This window comes from Chamaea fasciata, unplaced genomic scaffold, assembly GCF_029207755.1.
Source record: "Chamaea fasciata isolate MVZ Bird 193981 ecotype frontalis unplaced genomic scaffold, bChaFas1.0.hap1 SCAF_12, whole genome shotgun sequence".
NCBI lineage: Eukaryota > Metazoa > Chordata > Aves > Passeriformes > Sylviidae > Chamaea > Chamaea fasciata.
Genome location: NW_027094097.1, coordinates 14,862,754 through 14,880,079, shown reverse-complemented (window position 1 = coordinate 14,880,079; position 17,326 = coordinate 14,862,754). Strand labels below are relative to the sequence as shown.

General features: G+C 53.8%; 1 protein-coding gene across 1 annotated transcript in view; it reads left to right on the top strand.

Annotated features, from left to right (window-relative positions):
- SLC7A5 (solute carrier family 7 member 5) overlaps positions 1-13,870 on the top strand; it is a 33,761-nt gene extending 19,891 nt beyond the window's left edge. The window contains exons 5-12 of the mRNA XM_066194743.1: positions 714-819; positions 1,205-1,249; positions 2,653-2,776; positions 3,909-4,012; positions 4,646-4,742; positions 5,188-5,337; positions 6,144-6,321; positions 7,862-13,870. Coding sequence (XP_066050840.1) covers positions 714-819; positions 1,205-1,249; positions 2,653-2,776; positions 3,909-4,012; positions 4,646-4,742; positions 5,188-5,337; positions 6,144-6,321; positions 7,862-7,917 — 860 coding nt within the window. The 3' untranslated portion in view covers positions 7,918-13,870. The remainder of the gene's footprint in view (positions 1-713; positions 820-1,204; positions 1,250-2,652; positions 2,777-3,908; positions 4,013-4,645; positions 4,743-5,187; positions 5,338-6,143; positions 6,322-7,861) is intronic.
- The last annotated feature ends 3,456 nt before the right edge of the window (positions 13,871-17,326 follow it).

Genomic DNA, 17,326 nt, shown 5'->3' with positions numbered 1-17,326 from the left:
CAGCCCCTGCATCAAAGACAGGGAACAAAACAACTGCAGAGCATTTGAAAGCAAAATAAATAAACCTGGGGGCTGCTCGGGGAGAGCTGGGACCAGAGGCACAATCAAATCTTCTATTTCTGGCGCTTTTCTTTCAAAAGCAGATCCACAACAGGAACTTTTGATCATTAGGCCCTAAAGAAGGTGACTTGTGATATCCAAAGCCCCAGAACCTGACTTCCCTCAATCAAAGGGATTGCCACAGGCCTCTGCTTTATCAGGTGGCTGGTGGGACCGGAGGAAATCCTGGGTTTCTGGGGGTTTGGGTGGCTGGTGGAAGTGCAGGAAATCCTGGGGCTTTATCAAAGGCCAGCAGTCTTGAGTTGAGAGGACAACGTTAACAATCTCTGTTTGCAAAAGCATCTTGCAGCAGGAAGGTCCCCAGGATGTCTCTGGGACATCACCTTGGTGACAGCACGTCGCAGCGTGAGAAGGTTTGGAGGAGTCAGGCTGTGCCTGAGATGAGCTTTTGGGGTCATCATTTGGGGATGAACTCAGCTGGATTGATCCCTGGAAAACTGGAGGGAAAACGTGTCCGTGCTCAGCACAACCCAAAAAGCAGCAGGGTGATAATTAAGATGGTTTAATGCTGAGAGCAGCTCTTGCCTCCAGGTTTCTCTGCAGGCCTCGGTGGTTCAGAGGCCGTGGTGCTGAGTGGGGTTTGTGTCCTGCAGGTGATGTGGAGAGCCTGACCCCTGAGAAATCCTTCGAGGGCACCCACCTGGGCGTGGGGAACATCGTGCTGGCTCTGTACAGCGGCCTCTTTGCCTATGGAGGATGGTAAGGCACAGCCCCCTCTTCCTTCCACAGTGACCTTATTCCAGTTCCAAACTGAAGCTCCTGCTGGGCTCCTTTGTCAGTCCTGTGAGCAGTAAATTGCTGTTCAATTTGTTGTGAGAACAGGCCACTTGTAGCCATCCTCATTGTGGAATGGTTTGGGTTGGGAGGGACCTTCGAGATGATCCAATGGGCAGGGACAGCTGCCACTATCCCAGCTTGCTCCAAGCCCTGTCCAGCCTGGCCCTGGACATCAGCCATCCTAAGTTTTCCCACAGGATCAGTGCCTGTGCCCCTCCTGGAGTGCCTGTGCAGATGAGTTAAACTGGAGGGTTTCATTTATGCCATGGACTAACAAGAATTAACCCCTGTCCTTTTGAAATTACAGGAATTACTTGAATTTTGTGACAGAAGAGATGATAAATCCCTACAGGTAGGTGTGTGAGTCCTGGCATGACTTCCATGGGGGAAAAGCTGCTGTTTTGGGGAAGCCCCTTGTGTGTTTAACAGAGGAGGGAAGCCAAGGTCTTTATCCTAAAGAAGAGAAAACAAAATGAATTAATGACCTTCTACCTGGAATCAAGGAAAGGGAACAGTAATCCCTGCAGGAGCAGGACTGTTGTTTCCCCTGCTCTCCCGTGCCATGTTATCAGCACTGGGAGAAATCTGCTTCCTCCTCCTGACACCTCTGTGAGTTATGGGCCAGGAAAGAGCACTCAGGGCTTTATTGCTGCCTTGGTTCAACTCCCACTGAGCATTTGTGCTGCTGTCCATGTGTTTGTGCTGCTGTCCATGTGTTTGTCCTGTGCTCTTCCCATCCTGTTGAGCAAGAGCTGCTTCCTGCTCTGCCCGTGCCTCTCGGGGTCATTTGGGGCTTTCAGCAGAGCAGGACAGTGCTGAGAAATCCCTTCTGCTCCTGGGAAGGTGCCTGGGAGCTGCTGGGAGCTGAGGCTTGGGGGCTTGTGCAAGAGCCCATCCTGGCTGACCCTGGGAAGCACAGGGCTGGATCCACCCCTTCCCAGAGAGACAGCGAAAGGGGGGCTGCATTTTGCAATTATTTTCACGTCTGCTGGATGCAGTCATGGTATTTGACTCTGCTCCTGTGGCTTGGAGCAATTAGAGTGGCACCAAGCAGGGTTTCGTTCTGCACTTTCCCTTCACAAATGAAGTTAAACTGTTGGGAAAGGCGGATTTGTACCGACACAGGCTGTTCACAGACCCACTTTGGCTGTGCCTGACCTCCTTTTCTTTGAGCTCCCTCAGGCCAGACAGTTGAGTTTAGGTAGAGCCTAAAACTGCCCAATGCATCCCAGAGATTCCCTTCTCCCCCAGGAATCCCCCCAGCACAAGGGAGCTCCTCTGCCCAGAGAGAATCCCTGTGCTGGTGCCACTGGGTACTTTGAATTAATTGCCTTTGTGGTGATCTTGGATTCCTGCTTGCCCAGGCAGCCAGGGCCTCTCCATGCAAAAAAAAATCCCTTCTACCGTCATCCTTCCCTGTCCATCTGCAGCCTCCAGGCTGCTCAGGGAGCCACGGAAAGGCTGGAAAAGACCTTTAAAACCCTGAAACCAGCACCATGTTCACACTAACCATGGCCTCAAGTGCCACATCCACGTGGGTTTTGAGGGATGGGGACTGCCCCAGTCCTTGGGCAGCCTGTTCATTGTGGATGTGCCCTCTCCTGTGGGAGCAGTGTGTGCCTGGGACACTGGACACAGAAAAGCCAGAGAACGGAGCGGCTCAAACAAAGCAAGCGCGGGAGGGTGGCCATCCCTGGGATCAGCAGCTCCCTCCTCCGAGCTGCTCCAGGACGAAGGATGTTTTTTCTTTCCTAGAAACCTGCCCCTGGCTATCATCATCTCCCTGCCTGTCGTCACTCTGGTGTATGTGCTGACCAACTTGGCTTACTTCACCACGCTGAGCACCGAGCAGATGCTGACGTCCGAGGCCGTGGCCGTGGTAAGATCCCCGCTGCTCCAGCCTGACTCATCCCGGGGCAGGTGAAATCAGCCTTGGAATCGCTGCACTAATGCCCTGCTTTGTTCCAGGCTGCTCAGGGCTGCTTGCAGAAAGCCTGATGGTGAGCAGGAGATAAGGAGCAGCGTGATGGGAGCAGGGAGGAACAGTGTGATCCCCGGGGGATTATCCTCAGTGGCACTCAGTGCTGCTCTTCATTCCCAGCTAGGAAAGGTTGCTGCTGGCCTTGTGACTGCCCATCAGCTACCAGAGCTTGATATTTATGGGGAAAGGTCACTCAGTCAGCACTGAACTGGATTGTTCTCTCTCTCTCTGTCTTCCTTGTTTTAATTAAGAGAGGAAAATAATACTTCTGTTAGTTAAAATGCCAGTGTGGTCAGGAGCCCTGATGGCTTCAGAAGCAAGCAGACCTGGCAGACTGAGCCTGACCAGGATTATTCAGAGCTTCAGGGGGAATCTCCCAGCCCAGGATGAGCTGAGCCCCTCAGGTGACACCGGTCCATCCTTCAGGTTGGGACTGAGGTCCTGCTCCAGCCACGGCCTGTGCTGCAGGAATCCTGGAATGGTTTGGGTGGGAAGGGACCTGAAGGCTCATCCCCTCCCTCCTCCTGTCATAGGCAGGGACACTTTCCGCTCTCCCAGGTTCTCCAAGCCCTGTGCAGCCTGGCCTGGAAGAACAGAGGCTGGGAATCAATCCCGTATTGTTGGTGCAAACCCGCAGTGGAGCAGCACAGGCTGAGCCTGCGACAAAAAGCTGCAAGGCCAGGTCCCTGCTGTCCCCAGGGCTGTGTCCCAGCTCCTGACTCAGCACTTGGCAGGAGCTGCTGTCTGAGTTTCCTCACAGTTTCCGTTTGATCTTGAACTTTCCGATAGCTGGTGGATAAATGTCGTGTCCTGGCCCTGAGGGAAGGGCTGGCTGCTGCTGTGTTTCAGCAATTCCACAATCTGCTTTTTCAGGAAAGGGGAGCAGCACGTGGGAATATGGGAAACTCCGTCACAACTTCAGCACTGAGCTGTGCCATTTGTTGAGATTTCTCCAAATATTCTTTGTCGGCAGCTCTGAGGTTTTTGGGACTTTGTGAGTGTGAAATGTCTCTCGTTGTCCCCCATTTAGGATTTTGGGAACTACCACCTCGGCATCATGTCCTGGATCATCCCTGTCTTTGTGGGGCTCTCGTGCTTTGGGTCTGTCAATGGATCTCTTTTCACTTCTTCCCGGTAGGTTCCTTGCTCAATCCTGTGGCTTTTGTTTACAGGCTGTGCCCAGTTCCTGTTCCTTTGGAGTTCTCCTCCAGAGAGTGGCTGTGGACAGACACAAAGTCTGGAGGGCCTGGAGGCCGTGTGGGGAATGCAGGAAGACAAAGTCAGACTTCAAAACCAGATTAAAGGCAACCTTTCAGTGGGCTCAGTCTGCTGTTCCTCAGGCAAAGTCCTGGTGAGGTCAATAAACCAGAACCAGACACAGGCTCAGGGCTCGGGGCTGCTGAGAAAGTGGCTTTAATGAAAAGCAGAAAGTTGGGAAACTTCAGGGCTGAGAATCCCTCGGGAAGGGGAGAAAGGCTGGGCAGGGGCAAGACTGAGATGGTTCCGGCTCTGACACATCCCTGGGTTGCCTGAGGGGTCACTTAATGGCTGTCCCTGGAGAGCAGGGTATAAATCCATCCTTCCTGCATTCCCTGGCCATGTCCAGTCTCCCTGGTGAGTCAGGGACTGCTGTTCCAGTCCTGGAGTTCCAGTCCTGCCTCAGGGCTGCCAGGGCTGAGCTCAGGCTGGCCCCACTTGTTCTGTGCTGAGCACAGAGCCCTGCAGGGCTGCGACTGCACTGTGTCCCCTCTCTGTGTCCCCTCCCAGGCTGTTCTTCGTGGGATCCCGAGAGGGGCACCTGCCTTCCATCCTGTCCATGATCCACCCCCGGCTGCTCACCCCCGTCCCGTCCCTCGTGTTCACGGTGAGCCTGGGGCTGGGCTGGGGCATGGAGCAGGGCTGGCATCCCTCTGCAGTGGAGCCACAGCCGTTCCTGCATGTGCCCACGGGAGATGGACCCGTCATGTCCTCACTGTCCACTTCTGGCTTGAATTCTTCCCGTCCCTGGGAGTGTCCAAGGCCAGCCTGGACAGGGCTTGGAGGAACCTGGGACAGGGGAAGGTGTTCCTGCCCATGGCAGGAGGTTGGAACTAGAGGTCCTTTAAGCTTTGAGGTCCTTCCAACCTAAACCATTCCATGATCCTATGGAAATGGTTCCAGGCACCAATTGAAAATAGCTTAAATTAATAAAAAATAGTCCATGTGATCCCTTTCCTGGCAGGTGTTTCCCCTAAATACCTCCATTTAGTGTTGTAACGTAGGTGGTTTTGCCTGCTGCCTTTCCCTAATGGCCTTTTCCCTGGATTCAGTGTGTCATGACCCTGCTCTATGCCTTCTCCAACAACATCTTCTCAGTCATCAACTTCTTCAGCTTCTTCAACTGGCTGTGTGTGGCCCTGGCCATCATCGGGATGATGTGGCTGCGCTACAAGAAGCCGGAGCTGGAGAGACCCATCAAGGTGAGGAGGAGGTGGCCACTGCCAGGGGAGCCCTGCCCCGCACCGGGGGAGGCTCAGCTGCTGCTCCTGCATGGAGAAGGGGCTGGCATTGCAGGGAAATTCTTGTGCTGTAGCTAACGGAGGTGTCCCTGCTGCTGAATCCGTGCAGGGGCACTAAGAGCTGCCTTGGGGACAGCGCCGTGAGGGGGCTCTGGGTGACAGGGGTGTGCTGGGATCACTCTCCATGAGTACCAGACAGGCTGTGGCTCAGCGTAACTCTCTGTACTCCCCTGGAATTCCCTTAAAATAGTTCAGTGCTAAAGCAGCCGGCCCCGTGCCGAGCTCTGTCCCCGGTGTCCTTGGCCAGCTTGGCAGCCCCGTGTCCCATCTGGGGGGAGGCCAAGCTCCTGTCAGCCCCCCGAGCCTCGCCCCCAAAGGCTGTTTTTCCCTCATCCCACACTCGGGTCCCTGCCAGGCAGCAGCACCCACAGGGGAACAAATCCACGGGCCTGGACTGGTGCCTTCCCAAAGCGAATCTTTGCTGCCTGTTCCCTTTGGTTTTGGGGTTTTCTTCTCACAGCTGGGCTGCCCTGCTTGGAGTCCCCTGGGAAACAGCCCCAGCTTGTGCTGTGCCTCTGCTGGGTTTGGGGTTTGGTGCTGATGATTTGGATACGGATTTATGGAATCATGGAACTGAGGTCCAAAAAGGTGCTGAGAAAGGCTCTTGGCTGTGGGGGAACAATAATCCTGCCCCTCCTCAGGCTGGATAAGCTCCTGGAAAGCCTCCCCTGGCACATCTCCTAAGCTGTTCCTTGCTCCCTGCCCAGGTGAACATCTGCCTGCCCATCTTCTTCATCCTGGCCTGCCTGTTCCTCATCGCTGTTTCCTTCTGGATGACGCCCGTGGAATGTGGGATTGGCTTTGCCATCATCCTCAGTGGGATCCCCATTTACTACTTCGGGGTCTGGTGGCAAAACAAGCCCAAGTGGATTCTCCAAGCCATCTGTGAGTATCTCCAGGGAGGAGCAGCTTTGGCTCCCAAAAAGTTTCCCAGTGCTGTGCTGCAGCTGGCAGCGCTGGCTCTCCTCCCTCTGGAGGAGCTTCCAAAATCCTGGCTCTGCTCCATTCCTCTTTCATGGGAACAAGATTATCCTGATGATTGCCACATGTGCCAAGCGCCCAAAATGCATCCTGGTTTGCAATAATGGGAGAGTTTGGGACCAAGACCATGTTTTTAGGGGATTTTAATCCTGGCAAAGAGGTTGTTAGCAACAGAGCAGAATTCCCTGCTCCTGGAAAAATCCAGGGTCACACCTTTGCTCAGCAAAGAATCCCTTCCCTGTGGTGTAGGAAGGACTGAGCACAGCCGGCCTCAGTTTGCTTAAAACCCACAGTTAGTCCCAATCCATGGCTTAGGCAGTGCTAACATTTGGGATCCAGGCAAAGCTTTCCTTGGCATCCCCCCTGGCAGCAGAGCAGAGGGAAGGGAAGCTCCCCTGGATGTTTTTCTCTCAGGTTCATTTTTAAGGTGCTGCTCCAAGGTTTACCAGCAGCTGTCCCAGAGCCAGGGTGTGTGTGGAGGGATGGAGAGGCTGTGCTTGGCACACAGAACCTCCGCCTCAGCAGCTGAGCCCAGAAAGGCAATCCCTGCTGGCCCAGTAACTGAGCTCAGCAGCTCTCCTGCAAGGGGCTGACCCAGAAAAGCAGGCAAGGAGAAGTGCCCAGCCTTAGCTGGGTGTTTCATGAGGAAGAAAAAAAGCTTTCAGCAGCACTCGGCACTCGTTATTCTTCCTTTCCCCCGTCTCTCTGTCCCACACTCACTTTTTTTTATCCTGGGTATTAGGCTCAGTTCCTGGAAAAGCCATTTTTGCAATGCCTGGGTGGCAAATTACCATATTCATTGTTTGCCTCCACCAAAGGATTGGAAGGAGAATATTGAAAATATTCTGGGAACAGACAGTGACGATCCTGCAAATGTCCAGTGAGAAGGACAGAAAGTTAAAATGTGATTTATTGATGCCCTGCAGATAATCTGATCACCTCCAGCTGATCTGAGCCTCACTTGGCTGTGCTTTGAATTAGTTTTGCCATGCAGGAATATTTTGTGATGTCCAAGCACAGAGTGGAGCAGCAGGGGGCAGAGGAGTGTTTGGATGGGTGGGATGATAAAATTACCTCAGTTTAGCACCTTTTCCTGGGAAATCTGCCCCTGGAATGGACATTCCATGCCCATTCCTGGGTCAGTTCTGGCTGCAATTAGCACAGTTAGCAGGCAGGGAGAAGCTGTGTCCAGGAGCCCTGGAGCAGGGCAGGGTCCTGGCTGCAGGAGCAGAGCTCCTGGTGTGAGGTTTGAATTCTGGGAATGGAGATGGGAGCATCTGTGGGATGGAGATGGGAGCATCCGTGGGATGGAGCAGGGAGCATCCATGGGATATTTCAAGCCTTCATTTGGACCAGGGTGGGGAACAGAGGGCTCAGCCCTTCCCTGGTGGACCCAGGTTTCTGCTGGGGGTGATCCCTGACCTGTCCTTTGCTCTCTCCACAGTCTCTGCCACCGTGCTGTGCCAGAAGCTGATGGAAGTGGTTCCTCAGGAATCGTAGGCAGGAAGAGCAGGGACACTGAGCTCGAGGAAACGCACAAGGTTATTTTGAGATGACACAAGGATCCGACCCCTCACTCCTGAATTCCGGGCACTGGAGCTGCCTCCTGGTGCCACCACAGCCCCAAGACTCTGCTCAGCTCCCTCAGCCCCTCCAGCCCCTCCCAGCCCCACAGACCAGCCAGAAGAAGTCCTTGGTACGAGCCAGGAGGAGGAATTCCAAAGGGCAATTCCAGAGGGGTGCTGCCTGTGCCCTGTGTGTGTGTGTGAGGGCTGTGCTCGGCTCTGGGGGGCTCCTTTGCCTTGGCTCTGGGATCTGCTGGAGCCTGGTTTGAGTGTTCAGAGTGCCTGGGGGGGAACTGGGGCTGCCACAGAGCCCTGGGGGGGTCCTGAGCTGCCTTACCTGGCCCAGGTGGGGGGTGGGAGGCAGAGGTTGGCTGCTGTTGGCTCAGTGCCCCAAACTCACAGCCCCCCTGGCAGTGGGACAAGGCAGAGCAGGATCAGTGACGTGGGGGGGCCTCATCTGAGTGTCACTGTGTCACTCAGGGCCCTGCCAGCCTTTGGGTTTGGATCACCACTCTCAGATCTGAGCCAGCCCTCCAGGATGCTCTTCCCCACACTGCCCACCCCTGGGAATGAGCCCTGAGGGGGCAGTTCCTGCTGAGGAGCCCAGGAGCTGCACTCAGCACAAGGCCAAGTCCTTGGCTTGCTCATTCCATGCTTTCCTGTGCCAGCCTTTCATCCAGCATGGCATGAGCAGCTCCGTGCTCTCTCCTCATGGCCCTGCTCAGGGAGCCGTGTTTGCCCCTAAACCATCTGCAGAGAGAAGCCAAGGCTGGGGATTGCCCTGGCACATTCCCTGGGCTCTCTCCTGGCACTGCTCCCTCTGTCCTGCTGTGTTTCCTCTGGGATGTGCCACAGAAATGGGACCACCTGGCTCTGGGCTGTGGGCAAGGGCAGATGTCCTGGCTGGCTGGAGATCATGGAATGGTATGGGTGGGAAGGGACCTCAAAGTTCATCCAGTGCCACCCCTGCCATGGCAGGGACACCTTCCACTGTCCCAGGCTGCTCCAAGCCCTGTCCAACCTGGCCTTGGACACTCCAGGGATCCAGGGGCAGCCACAGCTTCTCTGAGCATGTGTGCCCACCCCTGAGTAATGAAAGTGGTTCTGCTCTGAGGAGCAGGGCCCGGCCCTGACCCTCCTTTGTGCACCAGGTCTGCCTTGGTGAGATGCCAGCACCACCCTCCTGTTCCAGGAGCGATCCCTGAGCACAGTCCATGATCTGCACGTGAAATCCTGATCTCCAGACGTGGGTGGTACCATCCCAGCCCTGAGCACACCCAGAATTCCTGTAGTTCCCAAGTAGTCAGCACTGTCCCCCTAGGGACATGTTGCTTTCTTTGGTCCCAAGTGTCACCTTTTGGAAAGCTGCCGTTCCCGAACCGTTTGCTCATTGTGCCTCTGCTCCCTGACATCTCTTGGAACTCTGATCTTTTCCTCACTGGAGCTGCTTTGCTGTCTGTGTTGCCGATCTTTGTGCTCGTGCTTTGTGCAGGTGGCTTGGTGAACTATTTCCCAATTTTTGGTGTGAACTTGGCAGTTGGGAAGCCGGGCTGCTCCGGGACCTGTGACTTCCCACTGGATTCATTCTCCTTGTAGCAGAGTTCGTTGGGATGAAGGGGCATTAAGGACACCGTGGTACTCACTTTGTCCTGGGAAGTTGTGCAGCGCTCCAGGTTGTCCTGGGGCAGGCACAGCTCCTGCCCAGCTCTGTGACCGTGTCCAGGTGCAGCCCCACACTCCCACACTGCCAGCCCCGTGTCCTGCTCCGAGGCAGGAGCAGGGGAGACAATCAGCTCTTCATTCCATGGCAGCTGGTGTGGAGATTCCTAAATCAGCTCAGTGACAGTGTGGAGATTCCCAGTCCAGCTCAGTGACAGTGTGGAGATTCCCAGTCCAGCTCTCTGGGAGCTGAGTTAATCCATGAGGATTTGCAGCTGCTTTGGGAATATCCAGAGGGCAGAACCCAGGGGTTTTGGCCAGTGCAATGAGTTGGAGCATCTTGGATCTGATGCCTGTGGAGAGGCTTTGGCATAAATCGGGTCATGAATCACAAAACCCGAACTCGAGTTTTGGCTTCTTCCAGCCGGAGGCTGAGATGGTTTTGAGCAGTGATGGGAAATGACAGCCCCTGTTCCATGGAGAGGGGACCTCAGTCTGTCACCTGCCCCTCCAGCTGCAGGTTTTTCTGGCTGTGAGGTCTCAGGGCAGCTCCTGCAGGGCCTGGGTTCAGCATGGGGGCTCCCAGTGCCAAAACCCACCAGCAGAATTCCTTGGGATGCAAAGCAAAGGCACTGGAATCTCAGCCACTGGACCCAAAATCAGCTGGCACTAAGGGCCCTCCACAGAGAGCTCAGGGCTGGGGCCACACCTCCCAAAGGTTGGCTTGGACACCTTGTCCATCAGGTGATGACCATCACAGTGTCCTCCTGGTGACCCTTTCACGCTGGTTTGAAAGAGGAGCTGTCACGTAAAAATTAATTGTTTAAGCAATTAACGGATTTTAATGAAATCCTCACCTGGCTTGCTTTGCTTCTCGTGGATTTCCGTGATTTTTCACTTGCTGCTGAAGATCTGTCTCTTATACTAACCTGAGCCTCTGGCACTGACCCCACATTCGTGGGGATCTCATCAGCATCTCCTTGGCAATAGAGGTTTAGGAAGAAACTGAACCAGGTACCAGCACAGAGCCGCAGAAGGGCTGAGTTTGGTCAGCCACAGCTCTCATCTCACATCTCAAAGTTTATCTGCCGAAAAGCTGATTTCTTTCACCCTGGAGTCATTGATTCCCCCTCAGCTGCCCTCCACCAGAGCTTGGTGACATGGCTGGAAGAGCTTGGGCTGGTTTTTCCTGGAGGTTTGGGAGATAATGAGAGAAGGGGTAAAACTGATTTTCATTTTAGAAAGAAAAGACAAAAGGTAGTTTCTCCAATCGTGGGAATGGCTGCCACAGCCTCTGCTGTCCAGCCTGGCAGCTTTTCCTTTGGCTCAGCAACGTCTGCCCTCGCCTTGGGCTGCTCTGATGGATTTGGGTGTGGAAAAGGGAGAATTCCTCCCTGGAAAGACCTCCTTGCTGCTTGTTTTCCTCAAACATGGAGTGAGGTGTGTCAGGGAGGGCAGGGAGAGTGACAGAGAGTTCCCAGAGTTTCCCCATCATTCCCAGCAATGGAGGTGGGATTTTTCCTGTTGTTTCTCTGTTGAGCTCTTTGGAGCCTGTGGTCAGTCACGGAGGGAAAGGAACCTTTCCCACGAGGACCCTGCAACCACAGTGACCTAAAGGAGGTTCCACAGGAATCTGTTCCATGGACAGCTCCCTGCAAGTACAGCTGGAGCTGTTTTGTCCATGGAATTGAGGTTGGAAAAGACCTTGAAGGTCAGGGAGCGGCGGCGGCGGCGCCGTGGCTGTGCTGCAGCCGTCCCGTGCTCCCTGAACTCAGCCCAGCTTCCAGTCCTTGCTCCTCTCCAGTTGTTGTTGAGTGCAGGCTCCCAGGCTGGCAGTTGTTTGGGGTGTTCACGGAATAGCATCCTGCAGGGATTGCTAAACACAGCAGGAGCTGCTGGCCAGGCACTTCCGTACCCGTTGGGTTCCTCTTTCTAAAGGAACCCTTCCTCCAGCTGGGAGGGGAACCAGCCCTGCTCAACCCTGCAGAAACCAGGGGGATTTATGTCATCTTGGTGGATTTTAATGACTTTTTTTTTTTTAAAGAAAACAACTTCCTGCAGAATTTGCAGTGTTTTCCATCTCAGACACCGTGTTCTGGTAAACAGGCTTTTGTTTGGAACGGCCCCCTCGGTGGCCACGGAGTTCAAAGGGACTCTGGCACAGTTGAACAAACTTTAAAGGCCCTGGAGCTGGACTGAAACTCCTGGGAAGTGGCTTTGTTGTTGTCCAAGTCCTCTCCCAGTGGGTGGCTCAGGCAAGGGAATAAACTGGGCTCCTCCAGGGGCTGCTCCGTGATGGGTCTGGGCAGGAGCAGTGGGGCTGTGACTTCCCAACCCTGGAGAGAGATTCCCAGTGGCTGAGCCCTGGAATCCCAGGGAATGTTTGCACTCAGTCTGGGAAGGTACCTGTGCCTTCAGCCGAGGCCACGGCGCCCTCGGGCTTTCATAGAAAATAAAACTTCCAAACAAATCCAGGAGGAAACTGCCAAACCAAACGTTGTCCTTGCACAAGGCTCCGGCTGCTCGGGGCTGTTCCCGTGGGATGCCAGCCTTCCCTCCACCCACTGTGCAACCTCCTGACACAGAATTGGGAAAGGCCTGCAACAAAGCAGCTCCTGGAGGTTGGGAAAGGGCAGCCCCAGGGCCAGGCGGCTCCAGGCTGGTGCTGAGCTCTGGCTGTGACCCCAGGGATTGAATCCCAGCCTTGTGCCAGCCCTGGGAGCGTCCCCAGCTCTGGGATGAGCCAGCGCCAGCCACTCTTGGCTGCCGAGCAGGGAGATCCCTGCAGGGATGGGAATCTGCTCCCTCATCCCTGCAGGGATGGGAATCTGCTCCTTTATCCCTCCAGGGATGGGAATCTGCTCCCTCATCCCTCCAGGGATGGGAATCTGCTCCTTCATTCCTGCAGGGATGGGAATCTGCTCCTTCATCCCTGCAGGGATGGGAATCTGCTCCCTCCTCCCTCCAGGGATGGGAATCTGCTCCCTCATCCCTCCAGGGATGGGAATCTGCTCCTTTATCCCTCCAGGGATGGGAAATCTGCTCCTTTATCCCTCCAGGGATGGGAAATCTGCTCCTTCATCCCTGCAGGGATGGGAATCTGCTCCTTTATCCCTGCCAGGACATCCCAGGAGTTACACCCAGGATTGTGCTGGGTTTGCCTGGGCTCGAGTTCTTCCCAGCTGGAACTGGAACTGGAGCTGGGTTGGGAATGTGTGGGGGATGCTGCTGGTGCAGCCAGAAGCTTCCAGTTTGATGATGCCATGATAGGAAACGTGCCTCGGGGTCGGTGATCCCGAAGGATCCCTTATCCAAAGGATTAGTCCATGCTCTCCCCACCCCATTCCTTGCCTGAGAAGGGGTGTTGCTTCCTCCAGCTGTGGAAGTGGTAATGAGTAAAAATAAAAAAAAAGTATTTTTTTAAACACTGAATTAATTTCTAAACTGCCTGAAAGAGACTATAGCTACACCTGAGCTCTCCCCGAGGGCTGACGCTCAGCCTGGCACAGGGATTCTCCCCATCCCAGGGTCAACGTCAGACACAGGGAAAAAAATCCTGATTTGTTCCGAGGACAGGGGGAGGCCCAAGTCCCACCAGAATCCTTGGAGAGGGAGGATTTTGAGTGGTTCCCAGACCTCTCTCCCACCCTCAGAACAAAGGGAGGGTGACCTTCGCTCTTGGTGAAGAATCTGACTTTTTGGAGACTTTGCTTTGTATTTTTGTTGTTGTTTTTTTTAAAAACACAGGAAAAAAAAAAAAGGCTCTTAACACACACAAGAAAACCTAGACCTGATTTACGATTTTGTTATATTTGGTTGCTTTAAAAAAAAAACAAAAAAAACAAAAAAACACCCCCAACCTGTTTTACTAATTTAAATATTGCTGTAGATGGCACTCTATTTATTTGAAAGGGGTAAATATCTTATAGTCTTAATTCTCTTCTCCAGTAAGCGCTGCGTATTCCCAACGTTTGTGCTCCTGGCAGCGCAGCAATTCCACTGACTGAGGGCTGGGCAGCCAGCAGCTCCTGAATCCAATGGCCTTGGACAACAAGATGTCTCCCGCAATGTTTTTTGGTTTTTGTTTTGGTTTGTAGTATTTCTCGATCCTTTTACGTCCGTGGTTTAACAAATCTGTTCAATGTTCGGGTTGTTCTATGTTTTTTGGGTTGTTTTGTTTTGTTTTTTTTTAACAAAGGAAGCTGAATTACAATACTCTTGTTGCTGGTCTTTGCCTCGAAAATTCTTCTTTTTCCGTGATTGTCCCACACACATCAGCACCTGGATTTCCAAATGTTCCTCTTGCAGCTGAATGGCAGCGTCCATGCCTCCATCTCCAGCCTCCTTTTTAAAGTTCTAGCTGATTTTCCTGAGGTTCAAACTAAGGGAATGGGAAAGTGGGAGAGCTTTGGGCAGGAAGAGGGAGCAGAGGAGGATTATCCCAATTCCCAGCGTGTGTCCATGGTTTTGTGCAGCAAAAAGAATGCCCAGCAGTAGGAAAGGACCAAGTTTTTATGGGAAAAGTGCTGCAATTCCTCTTCCCTGTCCATTCCAGCCTGGAGAAGAGGATGTTTCAGTGGGAGCAGGAGAGGACCCGGACACCCAACAAAGGAGGAAGTGTCTGCACCCCCTGGGGCTGGGGCTGCGCTCAGAACACTTTGTGCATTCCATTCAAACAGCACAGATAAAAGGACTGCAGGGACACTGTTCATGCAGGGCAAACCTGGCCTGGGGTCACACCTCCTGCTCCAGCAGCCCCTAAAGATCTCCATTGCTGCTCTCCCCTAAAGATCTCCACTGTTGGTGTCCCCTAAAGATCTCCACTGTTGGTGTCCCCTAAAGATCTCCATTGCTGGTGTCCCCTAAAGATCTCCATTACTGGTGTCCCCTAAAGATCTCCACTGTTGGTGTCCCCTAAAGATCTCCACTGTTGGTGTCCCCTAAAGATCTCCATTGCTGGTGTCCCCTAAAGATCTCCACTGTTGGTGTCCCCTAAAGATCTCCACTGTTGGTGTCCCCTAAAGATCTCCATTGCTGGTGTCCCCTAAAGATCTCCACTGTTGGTGTCCCCTAAAGATCTCCACTGTTGGTGTCCCCTAAAGATCTCCATTGTTGCTTCACCCCAGGTGACCTTTCCTTGGTGCCACTGTGCCCTCACAGGCTCGTGGAATGCTTTGGGTAGGAAATGACCTTAAAGCTCATCCTGTTCCCACTATCCCAGGGTGCTCCAAGCCCCTCCCAAGCTGCCACAGCTTCTCTGGGAAACCTCCAGAGAACGAACGTGGGTTCATCAGTGGTGGCAGAGGAAGCCTCCTGGAGGGCTTTTCCTGGGAAGGACTCCCGGGAGGGGAGCCACGTGTGGCCCCAGCACTGTCCAGACACGTCCCCAGCGTCACTGGGGCTCCTGTGGCTGCTGGGCTTTGTCCCAGGGGCTGGAGGTGATGGGAGAGGGCAGGCGTGGGAGCAAATCCCTCGTGTGCCTGACATTTTCCCACCCTCAGAGCAAAGCCAGGATTATTTTCCTCCCCACAGCCAGGAGCTCCTGTGTGGGAGGGCCGTGGAGAACACAGGGAAGGCCACCAGGGAAGGGGTGAGCCCTTGGAGCAGCAGGTGGGAATGTCCCAGGACTGGAGGGAATTGGAAAAACCATAAAAAGTGTTGTTGCTTTGAAGATTTGTGTGGAAGATGAAAGGGCCTAAATCTGTTTGGGTTGGGAAGAAGCCACTGGAGGTTGGGGTGTGACACGGGCCAGGAACAGCTTCAAGGGTGCACAGATAAATCAGAGCAAGGAGCTGACAGGGAATTGTGGCTGGAACTAATAAAGGGATCCTCGGAGGGAAATAAATTCATACAGAGAAAATGAGCTCCAGGTATGAGGGCAATTGGGGAAAAGGAGAATTGATGTTGACAAACTTCCTTCCAGCAACAAAATTGTTCCTTTAATGTTGAGGCAATGGAACTGCCCGAAGGGGCTTTTTTTAGCCATTTTTTAAAAGAGTTGCTGGTTTTAACCTGCAAAGCCATGAAATAAAGGTGTGTCTCCAGCTGGTTTTGCTGGAGATTTATTTTTATTTAATTAATTTATTTTTTAGGTAGCAGAGCTCAGCAGCACAGGATTTTTGGAAAAATGGGTGGTAGAGGTCTTTAACAAAAAGATGTCTCCAACCCCCTGATTCCAGACCTTCAAACGTAACAGGGATTTTTTTTACAGGTCCCTGTAAGGTTCTTTCCCCCCTGTATAATTCCTGGAGATGCAAATTTCCTGCCTGTCCTGGACTGCAATCCTCCCAGCTGGGAATGGGTGGCACAGGAAACATCGGGGTGGGCAGGAGGGACCTGGAAATCCATGGAAAGCACCGTTGTTCCTGGCCGTGCCTCCGTTTCCCCCGCTGAGAAAAGTCTTGCTTATCTTCCCAGAAGAGACTGAAAGCTCTGTCTCAATCAGCTGGGGCAACAAATGCTGGAAATTCCCCTGCTCTTCCTCCAAGCTGCACAAGGGGAAACATGAATCTACACTTGGATCCCTCCATGGAACTAGAGACCAGGGAAGTGAGAAATGGCAATTCCTGTTGCCTGAGCCTCTTTCCTGGTTTAATTAATGTGGCCTGGGGTGCCCATGCAGGACCCTGTCCCCAAAAACCAGTTTGCAGCCAAGGTTTGCTGGGAAGATATCCCTGTAGCCTTAGGCCTGTGCAATCCATGCCCCGGGGGAGCGGAATCCAATGATCCACGTGTGCACCTGGAGCCGTGGCAGCCAGCGAAGAGCTGGGATGGAGCTGGGAAGGCACCAGGAGTGAGGGACAGTGACACGGGATATGGGAACAGGCAGGGTGACACACGAGCTAGGGAAAATAATTCCTTTTTTTTACTTAAGAGCTCTTTCCAACATCTCCTTCTGGAAGTGATTCCCTGCCTCCCTCTGCAGCCAGGGCAGTAGCTCTGGGATGTCCAGCTGCAGGATCCCACCCCGCTCTTCCAGTTTTTCTGCAGGAGCAGGCATCACTGTGTCCCTCAGAGTGACAGGGACACACACAGGTCACAGAGCCACCGTGGTGGGTGGAGGTGGGTTTGGCCTTGGCTGCCTCATTCCTTTTATCACAGAATCATGGAATGGTTGGGATTAAAGCTCACCCAATTCCATGGGCAGCTCCCACTCCACGTGTCTGCATCGTGCCAGCACCACCAGGGACCTCTCCAGGGACTGTCCCAGCATCAGGTGACAAATCCTGCAGCCTCCAGAGCGGCCCAGAATTATCCCCAAAATGAGTGACAGCCATCAAAGGCACCGAGCCCTGTGCCAGAAGCTAATCCTCGGGACGTTGCAATACTCCAGGAGTGTGGTGTGCTCCACTTTGGAGCCGTTTCCTGGCTGCCTTTTCATCTCCCTGAGCCTGGCTCTGCCTTTCAGGGAGGTCATTTCTGCTCTGACTTGCCCGGGAGAGGCAGGGGCTGCCCCTCTCCTGCATTTGTGTAACCAGTAGGAGCTGCAGGGCGGGAGCCTCGTCCCTTGGGCTCCACACAGCTCCAGAATCACGTCTGGGCACCTCAGGAATTCGGGAGCTTTGTGGGGCAATGAGCTGCTGCTGCTGCACGTCGGATCTGGGAGCAAAAAGGCACCAGCTCAGCTAAAAGCCAAATGAAATGTCTGGAGGGGCCTTGGTGCCTGTGCCAGCAGCAGGGTGGGG